At 33.6% G+C, this 18,826-nt stretch overlaps 1 protein-coding gene across 1 annotated transcript; it reads left to right on the top strand.

The window, feature by feature from the left end:
• Nucleotides 1–244: 244 nt before the first annotated feature.
• On the top strand, nt 245–18,735 carry LOC111699390 (DNA (cytosine-5)-methyltransferase 1). The gene is made up of 24 exons (XM_023470066.1): nt 245–349; nt 1,697–1,857; nt 2,367–2,458; nt 3,098–3,222; nt 3,761–3,831; nt 4,035–4,123; nt 6,346–6,409; nt 7,156–7,253; nt 7,673–7,715; nt 8,201–8,295; nt 8,625–8,702; nt 9,248–9,332; nt 10,389–10,483; nt 10,770–10,845; nt 12,044–12,120; nt 12,443–12,529; nt 13,481–13,679; nt 13,866–13,965; nt 14,477–14,631; nt 15,859–15,972; nt 16,148–16,189; nt 16,376–16,472; nt 16,857–16,981; nt 18,561–18,735. Exons 1-24 carry the CDS (start codon nt 305–307, stop codon nt 18,718–18,720), a joined length of 2,373 nt encoding a protein of 790 aa, XP_023325834.1. The 5' UTR covers nt 245–304; the 3' UTR covers nt 18,721–18,735.
• Nucleotides 18,736–18,826: the final 91 nt, after the last annotated feature.

Here is an 18,826-nt window from a genome sequence, read left to right as displayed (position 1 = left end):
AGCACCTCTCTCTCTGGATGTACGGAAAGTGTTGTCAGTTGTTCTTAGTTATAATCGTTCTTGGCAAACTCGGACATGCTTGAGTCCCTGGTCGCATAAAGACATGCTTGTACACTAATTCTTCATTTTTCGCGAAGTACCTCACAATCTCAGAAACGAAGCGAAAAATGTTAAATTAAGAGAAAACATGCAGCAACAAAGGGTCTAGGACAGAAACTTTACTATGCACTAATCCGTATGTTGACAACTTGACACTCCATTTCAGATTTAAAGATTTCTGTCTTTTCCATACCTAGAGGCTAGAATGGAGGATTCTAATCCAAGCGATGATGACGGATCCTCCTTAGAGGTAATTTTTTATGTTTTACCGCTCAGTTAAACTTTTTGAACAGTACTAGCTTGGGAGCCCAGCTTTTTTGGTATTTTTCCAGAGAACTATTTCTAGACCCCTCCCCCCGGGCCCTCCCCTCTCCTATCAATTTTGTACACGGATATGATTGATTATGTGGCCGCAAAGCCCGGCCCCCTAGCCTGTCCTAGCCGTGGCGCTCGGCCCCCTTGCAAGTCCTAGCCGCAGCCCTCGGCCCAGAAATTGTCTGAACCTAACCTAAAATAATAAATCAATAATAATAATTTTGCTATAAAATGATAATTAAGTGGTCATGTACAAAATTGATAGAGGGGGGAATTACGGGGGGGGGGGGGGGCCAAAAGTAGTTCTCTAGGACGGTTTTGAACCAACCTAAGAACTTTCCTGCAATCGGTTATTTCCCAGAGAAAATTTTTTGGACCCCCTCCCGGCCCCCTCCTATCAATTTTGTTCATGGATCTCGTATGTAACACATGAAAATAATTGATCATGTGGCAGCAGCGCCCTGCTCCCTTGACTGTCCTGGCCGCGGCGCTTGGCCCCCTAGCCGCACGCTCGGCCCAGAAATTTATGTAGCTGAAAAAAGTGGTCAAAATTGATAGTAGGAGATTCCAAAAATGGTTTAATAGAACGGACCCCCGCAATCTTCCGAGTTCTTTGGTCAAAGTTTGAGGCAAATCGGTTAAGGGGTTTCTGAGTTATGATCGGACAAACAGAGATTACTACTTTATATATATAGATTCTTTTTAAACGTATCATTTAAATTTGTGGTTCAATCCTAGAGATATATTTTAAGACCCTTCAACAAAAAGTTTGTGAAATATTTTGTATAATTCCAGGGTTAGGTTAGGAATTAAGGCTATTTATGGACCGAGCGCTGCGGCTAAGACGTACTAGGGGCCGGGATCTCAGACTACAAGTCACTCTTTAAAAATGAACATTTTTAACAAAGGGGGGGGGGGTCTGGGGACCATAAATCCGTCTCTAGAAAATTACCCACCTTATTATTCAAGAAGGGCAAAATATTTATAGGTAAATGGTTTTTAAAAAAGCAATTTTTCAATATAATTTAATAAATAACTTCAGGCTTCAAAGCTGAACAAACACGGACTTAATTTCCATTGACTTCGTCCATTCGTCTTTAATCTCATAACTTTCTTATATCTTGGGTTTCTTTTTTGCTAATATTATTACCTTTTCTTCCAACTTAACACTTAATATTTTGATTTCTTAGTGTTTTTATCCAATACATGAATAATATGTTGAGTTGCCAGGCATACTATAAAGACTTAAACTGTTTAATTGTTTTTACCCATGATTGTTCAGAGTTGTGTAGTCAAGAAGGAGTATATCAATCCAACGTTGATAGACTCTGATGTAGAGTGTATCGATCTATCCGACGACGATGATTCTGAGATTGGTGAAAAAACTGCTACAACTACAACAACTAGCAGTAGTCTTTACTCTGCTAGTTTAGACTCAGAGAGGTAAGTTTTTATCTCTCGCTAAAACTTATCGGAACAAAATTTCATTGAAGTTTTATCTCGCAGCGTGATTTTACGATTTTTAATTGACTTCAAATCATGATTTTACTTCTAACCCTACTACAACCCCACCCATACGTCTGAACTAAACTTACATAATCTATTTTATTTTTAAGATCTATTACTTTTTATAGAAGGAAAACTGTTCATTTCCTTATTAATTTATTGTTTCACAAGAATATTGAATAAAATACCTTTCCTCCTTCAAACCTCCTTCTCTCCTACCTGCTCCACAACTCGATGTCAAAAAAACTATTTGGAGAGGCTTCAAAGTGTAGAAACAAGAAACCAGAAGCATGAGAAAAAAAATGATCAGGAAACATTGGAAGGGAAATCTCTTGATATTAGAGATGGGGGCTTGTAAGACATCCCCCCCGCCAGGGAGGGGGGATGAGACGATCGCCCCCCCCCCCCCAAGAAAATATCAGGAAATTTTCACATTTTTTATTTAGTTCCTCTGACTCTGAACCGGTCCTGAAAACTGGACAGAAAAGATCTCGAAAACATGTCGACTATTCTGAGACATTTAAAAAAACTAGGCCAGGTAACAGATCAAGCAAACATTGAGAGTAATTAGTTTTCGTTTCTGGTTGAAGGGATGTATTATGGTCCACCTTATTCTAGGGGTATATATATATATATACTTTCCTGAAAACATGTAAAAAGGTTGGCGTTGAATGGGAAAATAACAACTAACTAGTCAAAATTACCCCATATGAGTTCTTCGCCATCAAGGAAGAAGTCTCCATGTTTATACAAATATGTCAACTGTAGTTTCTGCATGGAATATGAACAAGGCTGTGCCCTAGCAGCACTGAGGTTTACTTACCTCCCAGTAATTGCAGTACACTTTCAACACCGTTCAGGGGTGTATATTTTCTCGAAAAATCATTTTGCTTCCCCCCTATCTATTTTAAATTCCTTTTCCCTCCGAATATATATATTTTGAGTTTTTCACAGAATTGGGGAAAATATAATGAATTTTGGGGTATAAGTTTTAAACAGATGGAAAAAAGTCTTCTTTTAATGTCAAGTTTTTATTTTTTTTCACCATCAAAAATCATTAAGGGGGGGAGGGTTTTTTTGAAAAATATCGATACTCATTCAAAACTTGCAATTAAGCTTCAATAAAAGGATAAATCCAAAAATAATTCGAGCTGTTGTTGAATAAAAATATGTTCAGAAGACGGGACCTCGACACCAAAGAAGAATACTGGATCGAAGTGTCGAGTTTGCGGCCAGAACTTTAATAACATACTCGATTATTTTCCACCAGACTCAGCCTCTACTGAGGCTAAAAACTTAAAGGTGTGTTAATGAATACGCATTTAAAAAATATAATTACTCAAGCAGGTTGTTAAAAAAATTTCGCCCTTTTCGAGCCTGCAACGGTTCAAAAGTAACTTAAAGAAATTAAATTAATTAGAAGAAATTTAAAATTTAAATAGTAATCGAGAATATCAAAAGAAGTGGAAAATTTTAACTAAAACAAAAACAAAAAAGACAATATCAGTTATTTTGTCGAAATTTTTCTCTTATTTTTATTGTAATGATTTACAACTTTATATAGACTTCGCGTGATCCATAAACCATGATATGTAAAATTCATCAAAATACTTCTGTTTTGAATACCTGGAAAGGCCACTTTATTTAAAAAATTGGAGATTTAAGTAAAGTTTTAGAACTAAATTTAAAAATTATAAAATTTATTTTTATAGTTTGTTCCAGGTATGAAATATGTCATTTTTATTCTCTAAAGCAATGATTTTGGAGACCGGGGAGAGGGGGGATTTCTTTCCAAGAAAATATATACCCCTGCTTAGTGCTTATTATATGTTTTGTTTAGAACCCTGACCTGACTATCCCTGACTTGGAAGAACAGCATTTTCTTCTCAATAACTTCACTATATACGACAGGAATTGTAGCTTAAACAATTTTTCTTAATCTAAATCCACAATAGTTTTTATAATCGGGTAATTAAAACAAAATACAAAAAGTGTTAAATTATTCTTGTGGATATCAGCGTACAAGAATTGTCTCTGAACCAGATCCTTAAAAATATGGATCCGAAATGTAACTCAATCTTGTATAAAATAAGCTCTAATTATCCTTTGAATAGTAATCATCATCTTGTTTGTCTCTCCCTGGAGTCTCTCAGACAAATGAAGGGAAAATTCTTTTTTACTGGAGAAGTATCTAAAGTAGGAGGTACAGTGTACACTGTACACCAATTCTTAATTACGATTATTTTTCTTGAAAATTCTTTCTCCCCATTTGAAAATCATTTTCTCCTGAAGTTTTTTGTTGTTGCTTATTTGGGGAAAATAAAAGGATTTATTGAGAAATTTAGAATTTTTAAGGAAAAGTTTTTTTTTAAAGTAAGAAAAAAAACTTGTCTGTTGGTGTCCGATGTTTCACTTACCCCCCTCAATTCATCAAATGAAATACTAAAAATAAACACCCCATGTTTTTACTTATTTAAGATTTTTTTATTTATTTATTAAAAATTGGTTGATATCATCTTTGTTAGTCTTTGATACACTTTTTATTTACTAACATTTTTTGAAAATAGCCAAATTATTGAATATTCTATGTGAAAATTACTGGCATTTTTAGCCTTCGTGACACTGAGAAATTATTAATGATATTTAGTGTGAGGAAAAACGTATGCGCCATTTTTAGTTCTTATGTTTGCCCTACTTGACATCCAATAAACTGATATGGTTTTTCTAATCTATCAAGTATTCCGATGTTAATCACTTAATATAAAATATAAAGAACCCGTAACAAGTAAGACATTTTGTAATATCTATATAAATATTAATAGCAGCCGGTTGTATTTTTGAATGTAGACTCATATAGTTGCCTAAGAGCAGGAAATGAAGTCCGATTGTCAAAATCTCTTTCCGGAGACTTGGAACCTCTGAAAAGTGACCTCCGTCGGCTCCGATTTTTTTATCTCCGGCCTCGTTGGACATAAATAGCCAAATTTCCCCTAGAATACGCTAAAAAAAATAAGAAAAAAATTCCTTAAGTTTTTGATGTCAAAACAGGGTGTCCAAAATTGCCTTTTTTTGATTTTTTTGAAATGCAAAAAGTGACAAGTTCTGATCAAAAATATAGGAGCCAAAGAAAAGAGAAAATATTATTTAAATTATTATCTAACACATTGATGAAAAAAAAATTTTTTAAATTATTTTTTGGGGGGGGGCTACGAGGTGTTATTTTTTTTTTTACAAATAAAATTTTTTTTTTGGCATTTTCCTCCCTAATTTAGATGGTGGCTGGTTATAATTTAAATTTAAAACTATATTATTGCCTAGGAGCAGGAGATAAAGTCAGATTGTCGATATCTCTTTCCGGAGACTTGGAACCTCTGAAAAGTGACCTCCGTCGGCTCCGATTTTTTATCTCCGGCCTTGTTGGAAATAAACAGCCCAATTTTTTTAATATATACTCCCAATGACCCCCAGAATAAACTAAAAAACAGAGAAAAAATTCCTCAAGTTTTTTATGCCAAAACAGGGTGTCAACAGGGCTAAACCCTAAGTGATTAAAAGTCCAGTTCATTTTAATGTTCGTTGGGGTCAACCTGACTTTTATGTTTAGTTAGAGTTGTTGGTGTCAGGAGGCTGGAATCAGGGCCACTAGTAAAACGTTTATAAATTAGGCCTCCCTGATAAACTTTTTTTACTTGTTAAAAATTACAATAATTTAAATTAAATTAACTTAATTATGGGTAAATAAAAAATTACTAAAACCATGTGTCCCGAAAGAGAAATATTTAACCTTAAGAATGTTTTAGATAATAATTTAATTAATATTTTCTCTTTTCTTTGGCTTTTATATTTTTGATCAGAACTTGTCACTTTTTGCATTTCAAAAAAAAATCAAAAAAGGCAATTTTTGACACCCTGTTTTGACATCAAAAACTTAAGGAATTTTTGTTCTTTTTTTTAGCGTATTCTACGGGTTATTGGAAATATATATTAAAAAATTGGGCTAATTATGTCCAACGAGGCCGGAGATATAAAATCGGAGCCGACGAAGGTCACTTTTCAGAGGTTCCAAGTCTCCGGAAAGAGATTTTGACAATCGGACTTCATTTCCTGCTCCTAGGCAACTATATGAGTCTACATTCAAAAATACAACCGGCTGCTATTAATATTTATAGAGATATTACAAAATGTCTTACTTGTTACGGGTTCTTTATATTTTCTAAAATAGTTTTCGAATCTAAATTTAGCGTATTTTGAAGAAAATGATGTGTCTCGTGAAATTTTAATAATACTTTTTGAGGCCTTATGGTGATTTCTCCGATATTAAAAAAAGTCACAAATCAATCACCCTTAGGCTCGACGCTTCCTTAAAGTCTAGTTATGAATGTTTTACAAATTATTTTACCTAATATTTTCTTAAAATGTGTTTAGATTACGAGTCGGAGGGAGTTATGACTATGTCGAATAAGATCTATGCTCACTATATAAACCATAGGTCAGTTTGATCAAGATTGTTTTTTTCCTATATTATAAAACAAGGCATTCGTATATATATATGTTGCCTATAGCCGGCCAAACGGGTGGACCGATTGGGCTGAATTTTTTTTGTGGACACTCAGGGGTGGCCGGGGGGTGTTATAGGCTAAAAAAAAATTTCACGGGCAACGCCGGCCCTTTAGCTAGTATTTATTAAACGTTATTTACGTGTCTAACTAAAATATTCTTAATATAATATATCTAATATCAATTATTATACGTGGTAAAGTCGATGTAAAAATGTAAAAACATTAAATAATGGGAAAAGTGAACGATGAAAACGACCGATTTGGTTGATTTCAATAATTTTCTTCCATAAAAACAGTTCAACAAACATTTCAGTTAAAGGAGAGGATTTTATCGCCCCAATTGATAAAATAAAGTCCCGGTTTTCAAGTTGTAAGATTTAAAATCCTGTCCCGCCTAAAAAATGTACAGTAGGACGCAAAAAAATGCGTACAAGGAAGATGACTGTTGACTAAAATTATGATGTGATATAGTAAATGAACATGAAAAACAGCAATTGTGCAGTGGTACACGACCCATTTTACAAAATAAGTTGATTTTCAATCTATTGGTAACAAAATCAAATTCACATAAAATTGCTTCATTTTCCATTAACTATTCCACAGTTTTATGGTTCTCGCTGTATACCCCTGTTGTTACAATGTTTTTCTAATTTTATTTTTAAATAATTGTGTTTAGTCTGGGGTTCCAGATTATCCTGGAGACCCAGGTTGGAGATGAGAAGGTTCTCTATTCCTTGAAAAATCCCAGCTCCGTATACACAGCCATCTATTCAGGTACTCATATATAAGAATAGGAAGACGACTTTTTGACTCGCGTTATGACTTAAAATAGTTTAATGAGCATAGGACAATGCAATTTAGCTGTGAAAACGGACCCCTTTCATTTAATTAGTGATTTTTAAGTTTTAAGTTTAAGACTAATTGCGTTGTAACAACCTCAAATATACTTAAGCATTGTTATAAAGTCGTCTTCCTATTTCATAGTTTTCTGGTTATCACCGTAGAAGTTGTAAGTTGTACGTACTAAAAATGACCACCTTTTATTCAAGAAAAGCCTTCAATTGTTTCTGGGTTATAACTTAAGTTCAGTAATTTTAGATAACTTTAAAAGAATGTTCTTGCAAGGTTAACAATGTATTATAAAATATTTAAGAATTATAATTAATAACAAATGGGAAAAAAATATTTTTCAGAGTATAGACGTGAAGCTCTTTTCGGCCATATCATCATAAAAAAGTAAGTTTTTGTATATAGTAAATAATTCAGTGTTCGAATTTAATGAATTTAAGCCATGTCTCAAATCCCCCAAAACCGGTTTTAATGACCGCCGGCTTAAATCTTGAAAAATTTAATACAAATTTAAGTGGAACCAACCATATTTGAGCCGCAGCTTAAATTTAAACGATGGCTTAAATCCTTTTTCGGTCTCAGGTTTATTAAACATCAATGGTGTTTTATGAATAGAGATAAAGATATAGTAAACTTATTTTAGAATTTCTTTCCTGTAAAAATCATGAGGGGAAGAGGAATAAGATTAAATCTAATTCTCGATATTTAGAATTGAATCTGCTTAGCATGGGACCCTCTACGCGGTTATGAGGGGAAGAGGAATAAAATTAAATCTAATTCCCGATATTTAGAATTGAATCTGCCTAGCATGGGAACTTCTACGTGGTCATGTGGGGAGAAGAATCGGATTAATTCTAATTCCCTATGTTTAGAATTGAATCTGCTTTCAATGATGAGAATCAGCTTGAGTTTGAGGAGTTGGTTGAGGAGATTGCCGAGCTTACAGACTGGGAGGGATCCAAGATCGGTAAACATTCTTAATTACAGAGGTCATTTCTAACAAAAACTATTGACATTTTTTTGATCAAACGGAAATCAAGATCGGTAACAATAATTTTAAGATTACATGGTATAAAGTGATTTTTAAAAATAGAAGTTTTTGAAGGTTTGTGTTTTTTTCATTAACAGAGTGTTTACGTTAATTCGGATAAAAACGGCCATTTTTTAACAAATTAACTGGAACTGTTATGTGTATCACTGTTTGATAATCAAAAAGTTTTATGCACACGATTTTTATGTATACAGGTTTTTTTATGACTATTAATATTTTTTTCTTCTACAATTTTTGTTATTTAGACCCTGTTTACAGCGTGGATGATTTTACTAACTATGCTTCTCTGGTTGCAGATCATCTCGTCTCCTATCATAACGCAGGTTAATGCCAAGTATAATAACTTTTTAAGATTAGCTGAGGGATTAATATCATTTTCCCATCTCCTCAGATTTTCCCTCTGACAAATATTTTCAATGCCTGTTGATGAATAAGGCAGACATAAATCTGGCTAAAATTAAAAAAAATTATTTTTGGATTTGTTATTGTGACAATCTTAACTATATTGTAATACAAACGATTTTTACAATGCAATTTTATAAAAACGGTGAAGAAAGATGTTGTTTCCATTTTGGGTAAGACGTGTAGAAAAAGTAAAATCTAGCAATGGGTGTATATTTTCTTTGAAAATTATCCCCTCTCTCTTTGAAAATCATCTTTTCGGACTTTTTAGGGAGGAAATCAATGAATATTTTGGGAAAAGTATTAAAAGATTAATTATCTTGCCTTTTCATGTCCAACTTTTTTTTCTTAACCCAAATTCATCAAAAATCATAAATAAAATTTTACATCTCTGAATCAAGGTGGACCTTCCTTTGTAGGATACTGGACAGTAACCTGGTATTAGGATTAACATATTTATGTTCAGAGGTGGATGATGATGATAATCTTTCATTTACTGATATCCCAGCAGCTAGACATATCCTTGAACAGGCAGGATATCAAGATTTCAGGTAGATAATATATCCTTCTTTGATATCCCTGAAGCTAAACATATTCTTGAATAGACAGGATATCAAGATTTCAGGTATATAATATATCCTTCATTGATATCCCTGAAGCTAAACATATTCTTGAATAGACAGGATATTAGGATTTCAGGTAGATAATATATCCTTTAATGATATCCCAGCAGCTAGACATATCCTTGAGTAGGCAGTATATCAAGATTTCAGGTAGATGATATCTACTTTACTGATATCCTAGCAGCTAGACATATCCTTGAGCAGGCAGGATATCAAGATTTCATGTAGATATATATACTTACTGATATCCCAGCTGCTTTACATATCCTTGAGTAGGCAGGATATCAAGATTTGAAGTAGATTATTTATATATTTTTGGCCTTACGCAGGATTGGATATTTTCCCCCAAAAACATTCTATTTTTTGTTTTCTAATTCGCAATCCTTCTCTCTTTACCTGAGCCCGCGATTTAAAAAATTCGGGGAAATACGGCTCGGGTCTATGTCGTTGGACCTTATTTACGGCTTGAGCTTTCGGATTCAAGCTGCATCTTATTTTCCACAGAGTTGAATTCAAAAAACCGGTTTAATATTCTATTTGTCGGATTTTCATGGTAAGAATTGGCGCATTCCGGGTTTTTATTAGAACAAGACCCAAAATTGAGCATTATTCTCCTCTAAAACCAACCAAGGTCGGTTTTATTTTCATTGGGCCTAACTCCTTAAGTCGAGCCGAAGATCTTTCAGCTGTCAATCACGTGACACAAGCTGTTGTTAGAGTTGGGTCGAAGATTGGGTTTTAGAGTCGGGTTTAAGGAATTACGGCTCGGGCCGAAGCTTTCAAATCGCGGGCTCTGGTATGAATATGTTGAGACCAATATTTGATCTCAAATCGATTGGAATTAACTTTAGGTATTTTTTAAAAATCTGCTTTTACTGTGAAGTTGTGAACTTTACCTGAAAGGATACATGCCTACTGGAAATAAATTATAAAAGTACTTTTAAGGAGAATTTAAAGTCTTGTTGTATGGAATATTGTATTTAGTGGTAAGAAGGTTGAATCTGGAGAAAGGACGAAAGGCAGGATAACGAAGGAGCCGGTTAAAGAAGAACATCAGCCCTTGTTTGCTACTAAACTAGGTAAACCCTTAATAATAAGTTAAAATGCAAGTTGATATATTCAAACCATCGTCTAAGCAAAATTATAAAAATTACCTTGTTTTTCTCCCTGAAAATTGACTTTAACAGATAAAACACTACGATATCTTACTCAATTTCCTCATTGTTGCACGGATAAAGGTAAAAGGCATTATTATGAAAAAAAATGTAAGTGAAGGTTTGCTTGAAATTGAGGCGACTGTCCAATGTCCATGTATTTTTAGTAAACCGCTTCACAATATTAAAACTTGAATTATGATGTATCTAGTGTCGAGGCTGTTTGAAGATATCTTCAAAGAGGAGATCCTCATTAATCCAGAACCCGGGGAGGTAGCAAGAAGAAGGTCAGTTTTTTCCCGCATGTTTGGTCGAAAGGAAAGAATTTTGTGAAGTGTAATTATCTCGGGAATTGAAAATTATTACTCAAACTCAGGGTTAGGGGGGTGAGAAGGGATTCTGGAATACTTACACCCATGAAATAATCGTTAAATAAAAGAAATTCGATTTTAGACAGTGAGAACCCTAAAATCTACGGAATAGGAAGACGACATTAAAGCAATTTTTGACGTGTATACGATGTTGTTACAAAGCAAATAGTTTTACTAGTAGTTTAAACATCAATTATAAAGTAAATGGTGTGTGCCAGTTTGCACATTGCTCAATTTATGTGTCTTTTATAAACTCATAAATTCAGGTAATGGTCGTCTTCCAGTTACTGAGTTTTTGTTATTAATGTAGAATATTTCTAGAACATTAGTTTTTTATTCTGAGATAAAAATTTTGTATGAAGTAGTACTATTAATCTACAGTGCTTGATTTCGACAACCACCGTGATGACTTTTGAATTTGATGGATAAGTACTTACTTCCTCTACTCAGGTTATCACCATAGTGAACGACCACCAAGCGATATCTAAGAGGAATTAATTTAGTCCTGAAGGCTGCTCTATGGCACAATACACGGACAACTGCTTGATGCATAACGAATCAAATCAACAAAACCTGTTTAAAAAGTAAATTTTTTCTAGGTCGCTAAACACTAAACATCTCTGCAGTGGTTTAAAAATACATTGTTTCTAGGTCGGTATACAGCTCTGCAGTGGTTCAATAATTAATAGTTTCTACTTTCTAGGTCGGTAGACAGCTCTGCAGTGGTTTGAAAATATATTGTTTTCTAGGTCGGTAGACAGCTCTACGTGGTTTAAAAATGAATAGTTTCTTGGTCGGTAGACAGCTCTGCAGTGGTTTAAAAATACATGGTTTCTAGGTCAGTAGACAGCTCTGCAGTGGTTCAAAAATATATTGTTTTCTAGGTCAGTAGACAGCTCTGCATTGGTTCTAAAATTAATTGTTTTCTAGTTCGGGTAGACAGCTCTGCAGGGGCTTAAAATTATATTGTTTTCTAGGTCAGTAGACAGCTCTGTAGTGGTTTAAATAAATATTGTTTTCTAGGTTTGTAGACAGCTCTGCATTGGTTCTAAAAGTAATTGTTTCTAGTTCGGGTAGACAGCTCTGCAGTGGTTTCAGCATATATTGTTTTTAGGTCGGTAGACAGCTCTGAAGACGATGAAACCAGTAGCTTGACAGTTAAACCTGGTCCATCCCTCATGGTAAAGGATGGTAAGTTTATTTGTATTAAAACAATCAATTTACTTGGTACATAATAGTTTACAGTTTATTCTGTTTTGGCCTATTTTAACCTATTTTATCATCTAAGTCTGCCGGGGGGGGGGGGGGGGGGGGGGGGGGGGAGGCAGTATCTGAAAAGTGCAGTAATTATTTTGACCAATCTGTAATATCAACTTCAATCCTAATTTAAAGTCCGTCTAAATATTTACAAAATGAATCTGGGTATATTCTAGTCTAAATAATTACTCAGTGTTGGTCAATACGTGTGTGTGCTTCTCTTTCTCCTTCTTTCTCAAATTAGATTTTTTTCCAGACAAAGTTTACTATCAGTTCGCGGAGCTATTAGACGAAGACGGAGATCTTAAGTATACAGTCTACCCTAGTTCCTTTATACAATTTGGTAAATATAGCTTCCCTTTTATTTTTTAACTGCTGAAAATGGAAAATGGACCATCAGGTTTCAAGTTAAAACACCTCAATTTTTTCTTTGAAATATATTAATATGAGTCTACTGAATTATAATCTCAATTTTCAAGAAATGCCACCTTGAGAATTTCGAGTAAATCCACTTTTAAGTCTAAATAAGCTTGTTCTGGAATTTTTTGTTTGATATTTTTTAAATCGTTTATTATTATTATTTAGTATGACTGAATAAGGGTGAAATCCTTAACAATCACATCAAAAAGACTTTTTCAGGCAGTATCTAGTCAGTCAGGCAGTTGACTTAGAACTTTGATTTTTTACTACAATATGTCTTATGTTCATGAAAAGTTACAAAAATTTGAGGACCCTGCCATTAACAGTTAAAAAAAATATCGCAATTAAAACCAGGAGACGCATATTTAAATCTGAACAAAATTTACGTTAGATTTTAGACCTGTAAATGCACTTGATTTCTGAGTTATCTTAAAAATGAATTTCCGGAAAATTCCCTAGGTGCCATTTTCAGAAAATTGAGGTAACTCAGTAGACTGTATGTATATTTACATATTTTAAAGATAAAGTTTAGGTGTTTTGACTTGAAACCTGATGGTCCATTTTCAGCAGCAGTGCGTATGGCACTTTATGCCGTACTTCTTTTTAAAGTATATTTTGGTTTGGTTATGTTTAATAACAATTTCGTGGATTTTTTTTTGCTTCAAATGGTGGATTTCCAAAATTAAATGTACGCACATTCCTCGGGGTCATGTGCGAAAACACAGAAAATTGGGCGTGGCCGGCTTATCAGTTTTGACGTTTAATAGACTCAAATAGATAGACAATCGAGCCAAAAAAAAATATTTTATTATAATTTTTTATCTCTTATTTTCGTTTCTCTTATTTGAAATAAATAACCCCAACTATTTTCTAGTGCTGAAGGGGGTTACAGCTGTAGGACAGGTCATCGATATATTCAAGAAAAACAAGGAGATCTGGGTGCACACCCAGGCTCTAGAGGGGGACAATACGCTCCTGGGGAACACCAGGAACTCCAAGGAACTCTTCAAGATCAAGATGTGCGATGTATTCGAAATGAATCTTATTACCAAAATAGTTGATGTTCATCACAGGTATTATAGAAATATTGTATATGGGCAAATTATTTGTTACCAAGTGAGGTGAGGTTACATTTATTTAAGAAAATAAAATTATCAAAAAAGAAAGAATGCGCCTCTTTTTTGTTCCAAAATTTCCACAATTAAATAAGATAAAATTGGGAAACCATTTGAAAATTTAAGTACTTTTTATGTTTGCAGAACTAGTAAGGATGGGTTGAAGCTGAGTAGAGAAGGAGTTTACTGGAGATATATTCATGATCCAGTATTTGGCAGATTCGAATATCCTAACAACGAGGAGGTATCTTCTTTTTTTTAAGCCAACTGATTTTAAAATTTTTTGCAGGTTTAGCATTTAACAATTAATAATAATAATATCAAATTATACTATTATATTTTCATTTACTTTTAAATATATGAAATGCGCATTTGGCAGCCTCTCCTTTAAATTTGTTGACTGTAAATTGCATTTAAGGGATGTATATTTTTTAAGAATTACATCCGGGGCGGGGGCGGTATAAGTTTTGGATGAAAAAGGGTAACACAAATATAAAACTAGACACATTTTCCAAAAAAATCACCTATTTCTAAATAATATCATTAATGTTTCCCAAATGAGCCGAAGAACTTATGAGAGAAGGGAGGGGTGGAATAATTTTTCAAGAAAACGAACACTTCTTTTATATGCACGTCGGAGGTTGTAGGGTACGAATTGTCAACAGTTTTTCTGCTAGTCTCTCAAGATATGATCTTTTCATCGATTTTAAAATGTCATTTATGAACTAACAATTTGCAACGTTCATTTTATTCAGATAAATCCCACGTGTTATTGTAAATCTGCTTCGGATCTTGGTCTCCCAGATCTTCTTACGCTGCGGCAAGGAGGTCTTCATCTTGAGATAGGAGATCTGATCATTAAGATAAATGACTTTATTTATCTCGAGGATACAGCAAGGAAGCTGCTAAAGTAAGATTTATTTGATAAATCAACAGGAATTTTCAAATTGACTTTAATGGACAATCGTCATTAATGATTTTTACTCATTAACCTTTATTTAATAAATAATGTGGAAGATGTTGTATTTTTATCCTTATATTGTTTCTGCAGTATAAATGCGGTTGTTACTTTGATAGACAAAACTTCATATGAAAAAGATATTTTTAGGGTAACTACAATTGAAAATTATATGAAAATGATTTCTTACGAGTTTGAAATAGATAAACTTGAATCATTCATGATCAGACTAAGCTTTAAGGGTACTGTTGTGAATCGGACATGCCACTTAATGAATTGAAATTGTGAAATCAGTCTTTTTAATCTGTATGTAAAATGCATTGCTCTTACTTTTTTCTGCCTCCTAATTTCCATTTAGGAGGTGGTGTAGAGCCGCTATGAGTCCCTGCAAAATGACCTCCGGAGCCTCCTGACACGCAGATTGACCTCCAAGCCCTGTGGAACCACCTTCATGCCTCTTGATACGTACCCAAGCTTATGCCATCCTGTCGTTTCGCTCCTTGCATTTTGATCTCCACTTGCAGTTTTTATTTTTTGTTTACCTTTTATGGCTGAACCAACCAAAAATCAAATTATAAATCTTCATAATAGAATCTACAATAGTTTAAAGAATCGTTTAATCTACAAATTTCAAACATTAATTCATTCAATTGATCATGACTTGTTTTCTTCTCAAAAGTTTACACAAAGCATACGGTCAAAGCACAAATTCAAAAAGTTATGTGTTTTGTGAATTGGTGATCATAGACTGATTTTAATTCATACATGATACACCTGTAAAATAATAAAGAATTTCTCTATCTTAATATAAAAATGCAATATTACAAGTATAAGAATTTGTAAAATTTAGAAAACAAAAATAAAAGTTATCATAACAATTAAAATAGACTTTTTAATACAACTTGATTATGTATCAAAAACTATTTGGTCACGTTGAGATTATTTGTGGATTTAAAAGCCAAATATTTTTTGGGAGACTAAAAAGCGAGGCGTGGAGAAAGAAAGGCGGAGGCTTGGAGACATAGAGAGGGGCATGGAGACGGTTTCGCTGGAAATGAAGGTCATTCTGTGTATCAAGGGGCTCCAGAGGTCATTTAGCGGGGCTCATGGCGACCCTGCATTCTCCACCCCCTACTTTTTTTTAAAAATTGAGGTTTTAATGGTTCTTGTGTTTTTTAGCTTGGAATATTTCTACGGTGATGCTGTAGAACTCCCTGCAGTCGTGTACCGAACTAAATCTGTATATCCGCGCAAGCAAAACACCTTCAATCCTTTAATCATTGTTCAAGTCAGGTAAACTGCTAAACTGCATCAGTCTATTGAACAGAAAAATATATTAACAATTATTTTATTTTTATATTTTTCAAATTCCCAAATAAAACAAATGCCATTCATTTTTTGAATTGAAATATGTTATTTTCATAAAATTATGAAATTGTTCACATATCTACTATTTATTATTTTTAAGGGCAATAGGAAAAGAGCGTATTCAAATCTGTGTTCTGTACAGGTAAAAATTATTGTTATGTTGTTGACTGATTTAATTAGATTGGATTAATGGTAATTAATTAGATAAGACTAATAACTCAAAAATAATAATATGAAATATAAAGTGAACATTTTTGAAGGAAATTCACTCATATTCACAGCAAAATAACAATAATAACTTAATTTTTGATTGTATTATTTTCCATAGACCTGAGAATACAAAGATGTCACATGAAGAGTCGAGGCGAAAACCCATATCGGAACTTTATGTTTCGACTGAAGAAATTTGGATTGAAAAGTCAAAGGTATCTTTCATAATTCATTAGTATTCGTATTTAATATAAACAATACTTCTATCCTCAATAATAAAGAAACCGCAATACAACGAGATTTACACTGGAAAAATAGTACTAAAAAAGGTCTAATTTATAATTATATTCAAATATTTTTAATTTTAGAGGAATTATTTATCATTTAAAGATGAAACTTTAATGAAGATTTGAAACTCTTATTCTTTTGTGTTCCATTTGTGTGCAGGGGTGTATACGGGGGATATACACCCCTGGTTAAAGTTAGTTCTCTCCCTCTCATCCTGAATCTCTGAATACTATTAGAAGCCCCTAGCAAGACCTAGTTGTTGCTCCTCTGAAAGCTAGATGTAGACTGAAAATGTATTAAAAAATGTTTAGCTCCGCAAGATCTTGATCTTTACCTGTCAACCCATTGTTGTATACGGCAGCGACCAGGAGAAACTGGAGAGCTGGAGTTACCGAGATCAACACCGGTTCTTCGTTATGTCGAAATATAACAACAGGTTTTATAACTTTTAAGCTACACAGTTTAATTTATTGAATGTTAACTTCCAATAATTAGTTGTTTATTTTTTGGGGGGGGGGGGGTTGAAGGATTTTTTATTTTTCTACATTTTCCACACTTAAAGCTGCATTCCTTTATAAAAAGCTGTTTGTTTGGTATGCAACAATTTATTTAATCCCGCCCCTTTTAATCGGTTTCAGACTGAATATATAATTATATAAATATTTTACAAAGGAATGGAAATTTGTCTGCGAGTGCGATGCATTTATATTAAAAGATGATATATAATATAATGCCTCTTTTTGTATTTTCCTTAAAATGAATTTACTTAAAGGGACAGTAAAGGAAAAATGAAAGGGGGTATAGGCTGAAAGCTAATCACTTTAGCTTTTAATCGAGACCCTTGAGACGCGTATCTGAAGTTCCTGACTCGAGAATTAATATAAAGCTGTTTTAAATTTGTACGAAAATGCATATATATACAATTTCATATAGAAATAGTAGGTTTGAACAGGCCATGTTCAGAAATACAGCAACCAATCTGAAAACGAAGATATCCCAGAGAAAGCTAATCTTTACTTTAATTTTCTTCAATTATAATTTCATAACTTTTATTTTGATTTTAATAGATATAATTGATTTAGTGTTGGATCGTCGCATTTTGTGGATTTTCACAACAAAGACGACCTGCACTCAATCAATCAATCAAGTGTGCAGAGATATTTTAGAATAGACCGTAGACGCTATATCAAGATTCAAGAAAAAAATATTGCATTATAGTCTCATTTTTTACGATTACGGGAAATTTTATTACAATAAATATTTTTTTGTGATAAATATATCGGCGACGCGATTGCAAACTTGAGAAGGACAGCTGGTTTTACCATACCAAATTATAAACCCGTACACAAGATAGCAAAGTTTAAATTAAACTTCATTTGACTTGAATGGTAATACTGAGACTATAATTGTATTCACTGAATTTTTTAAGGTCACATGTACCGTCTGTTATTGTTCATAGAGGTTTTTTAAAAATATCTAAAGCTTTATATGGCGGTTCCTGTTTATTTTCTGACCTTTAAATTTCGTGATTCATGGAGTACGTTAGGTTTTTCTTATCGAACGATTTTTTGATCATGTACAAAGTTATTATGAGAGGGGGGGGGGAGAGGAGGATCTAAAAAGCGTTCGGGTCCGTCCTAGAGAATGAGTTTTGGACCCCCCCTCCTATCAATTTTGTACATTTTGTATATAATTAATCATGTGGCCTAAAAGCTAAAGTGATTAGCTTTCAGCCTATACCCCCTTTCATTTTTCCTTTACTGTCCCTTTAATCTTATTCATTTCCTATTTAGATATTTAATTAAAGATTTTCATGGGGTTTAGAAATGTTTCCGAGCCGCCAATTTCAGAATAATTTTGACAATGCTATAACAACAGTAACATCTCAATCATAATTGCTCAACAAAATGATTATCCAGTCATAACAAAAAAATCACAATCCTCAAGTCAGATATTTGCCCAAGTGTTGTACCCGTCTCGAAAGTGGACAGGAAGACAACCTACATGTATTTTAGAACAGGGAAGATTTCTGAGTTGACGGAGAGCGAGGCAAGTAAGAAGAAGATTCCTTTAATATTTCCTGATCCTGTACCTACACCGTTCAAGCCACTACGTACCCTTGATATTTTCGCAGGAGCAGGAGGACTCTCTAAAGGTTACTTCAAGGGACAGTAAAGGAAAAATGAAAGGGGGTATAGGCTGAAAGCTAATCACTTTAGCTTTTGATCGCGACCCATGAAAGTTATATCTGATGTTCCTGTCTCGAGAAATTGATATAAAA

This window comes from Eurytemora carolleeae, unplaced genomic scaffold (genome assembly GCF_000591075.1).
Source record: "Eurytemora carolleeae unplaced genomic scaffold, Eaff_2.0 scaffold25, whole genome shotgun sequence".
In the NCBI taxonomy this organism is placed as follows: domain Eukaryota; kingdom Metazoa; phylum Arthropoda; class Copepoda; order Calanoida; family Temoridae; genus Eurytemora; species Eurytemora carolleeae.
The sequence above is the reverse complement of the archived record's forward strand: the minus strand, read 5'-3'. Positions and strand labels throughout refer to the sequence as shown.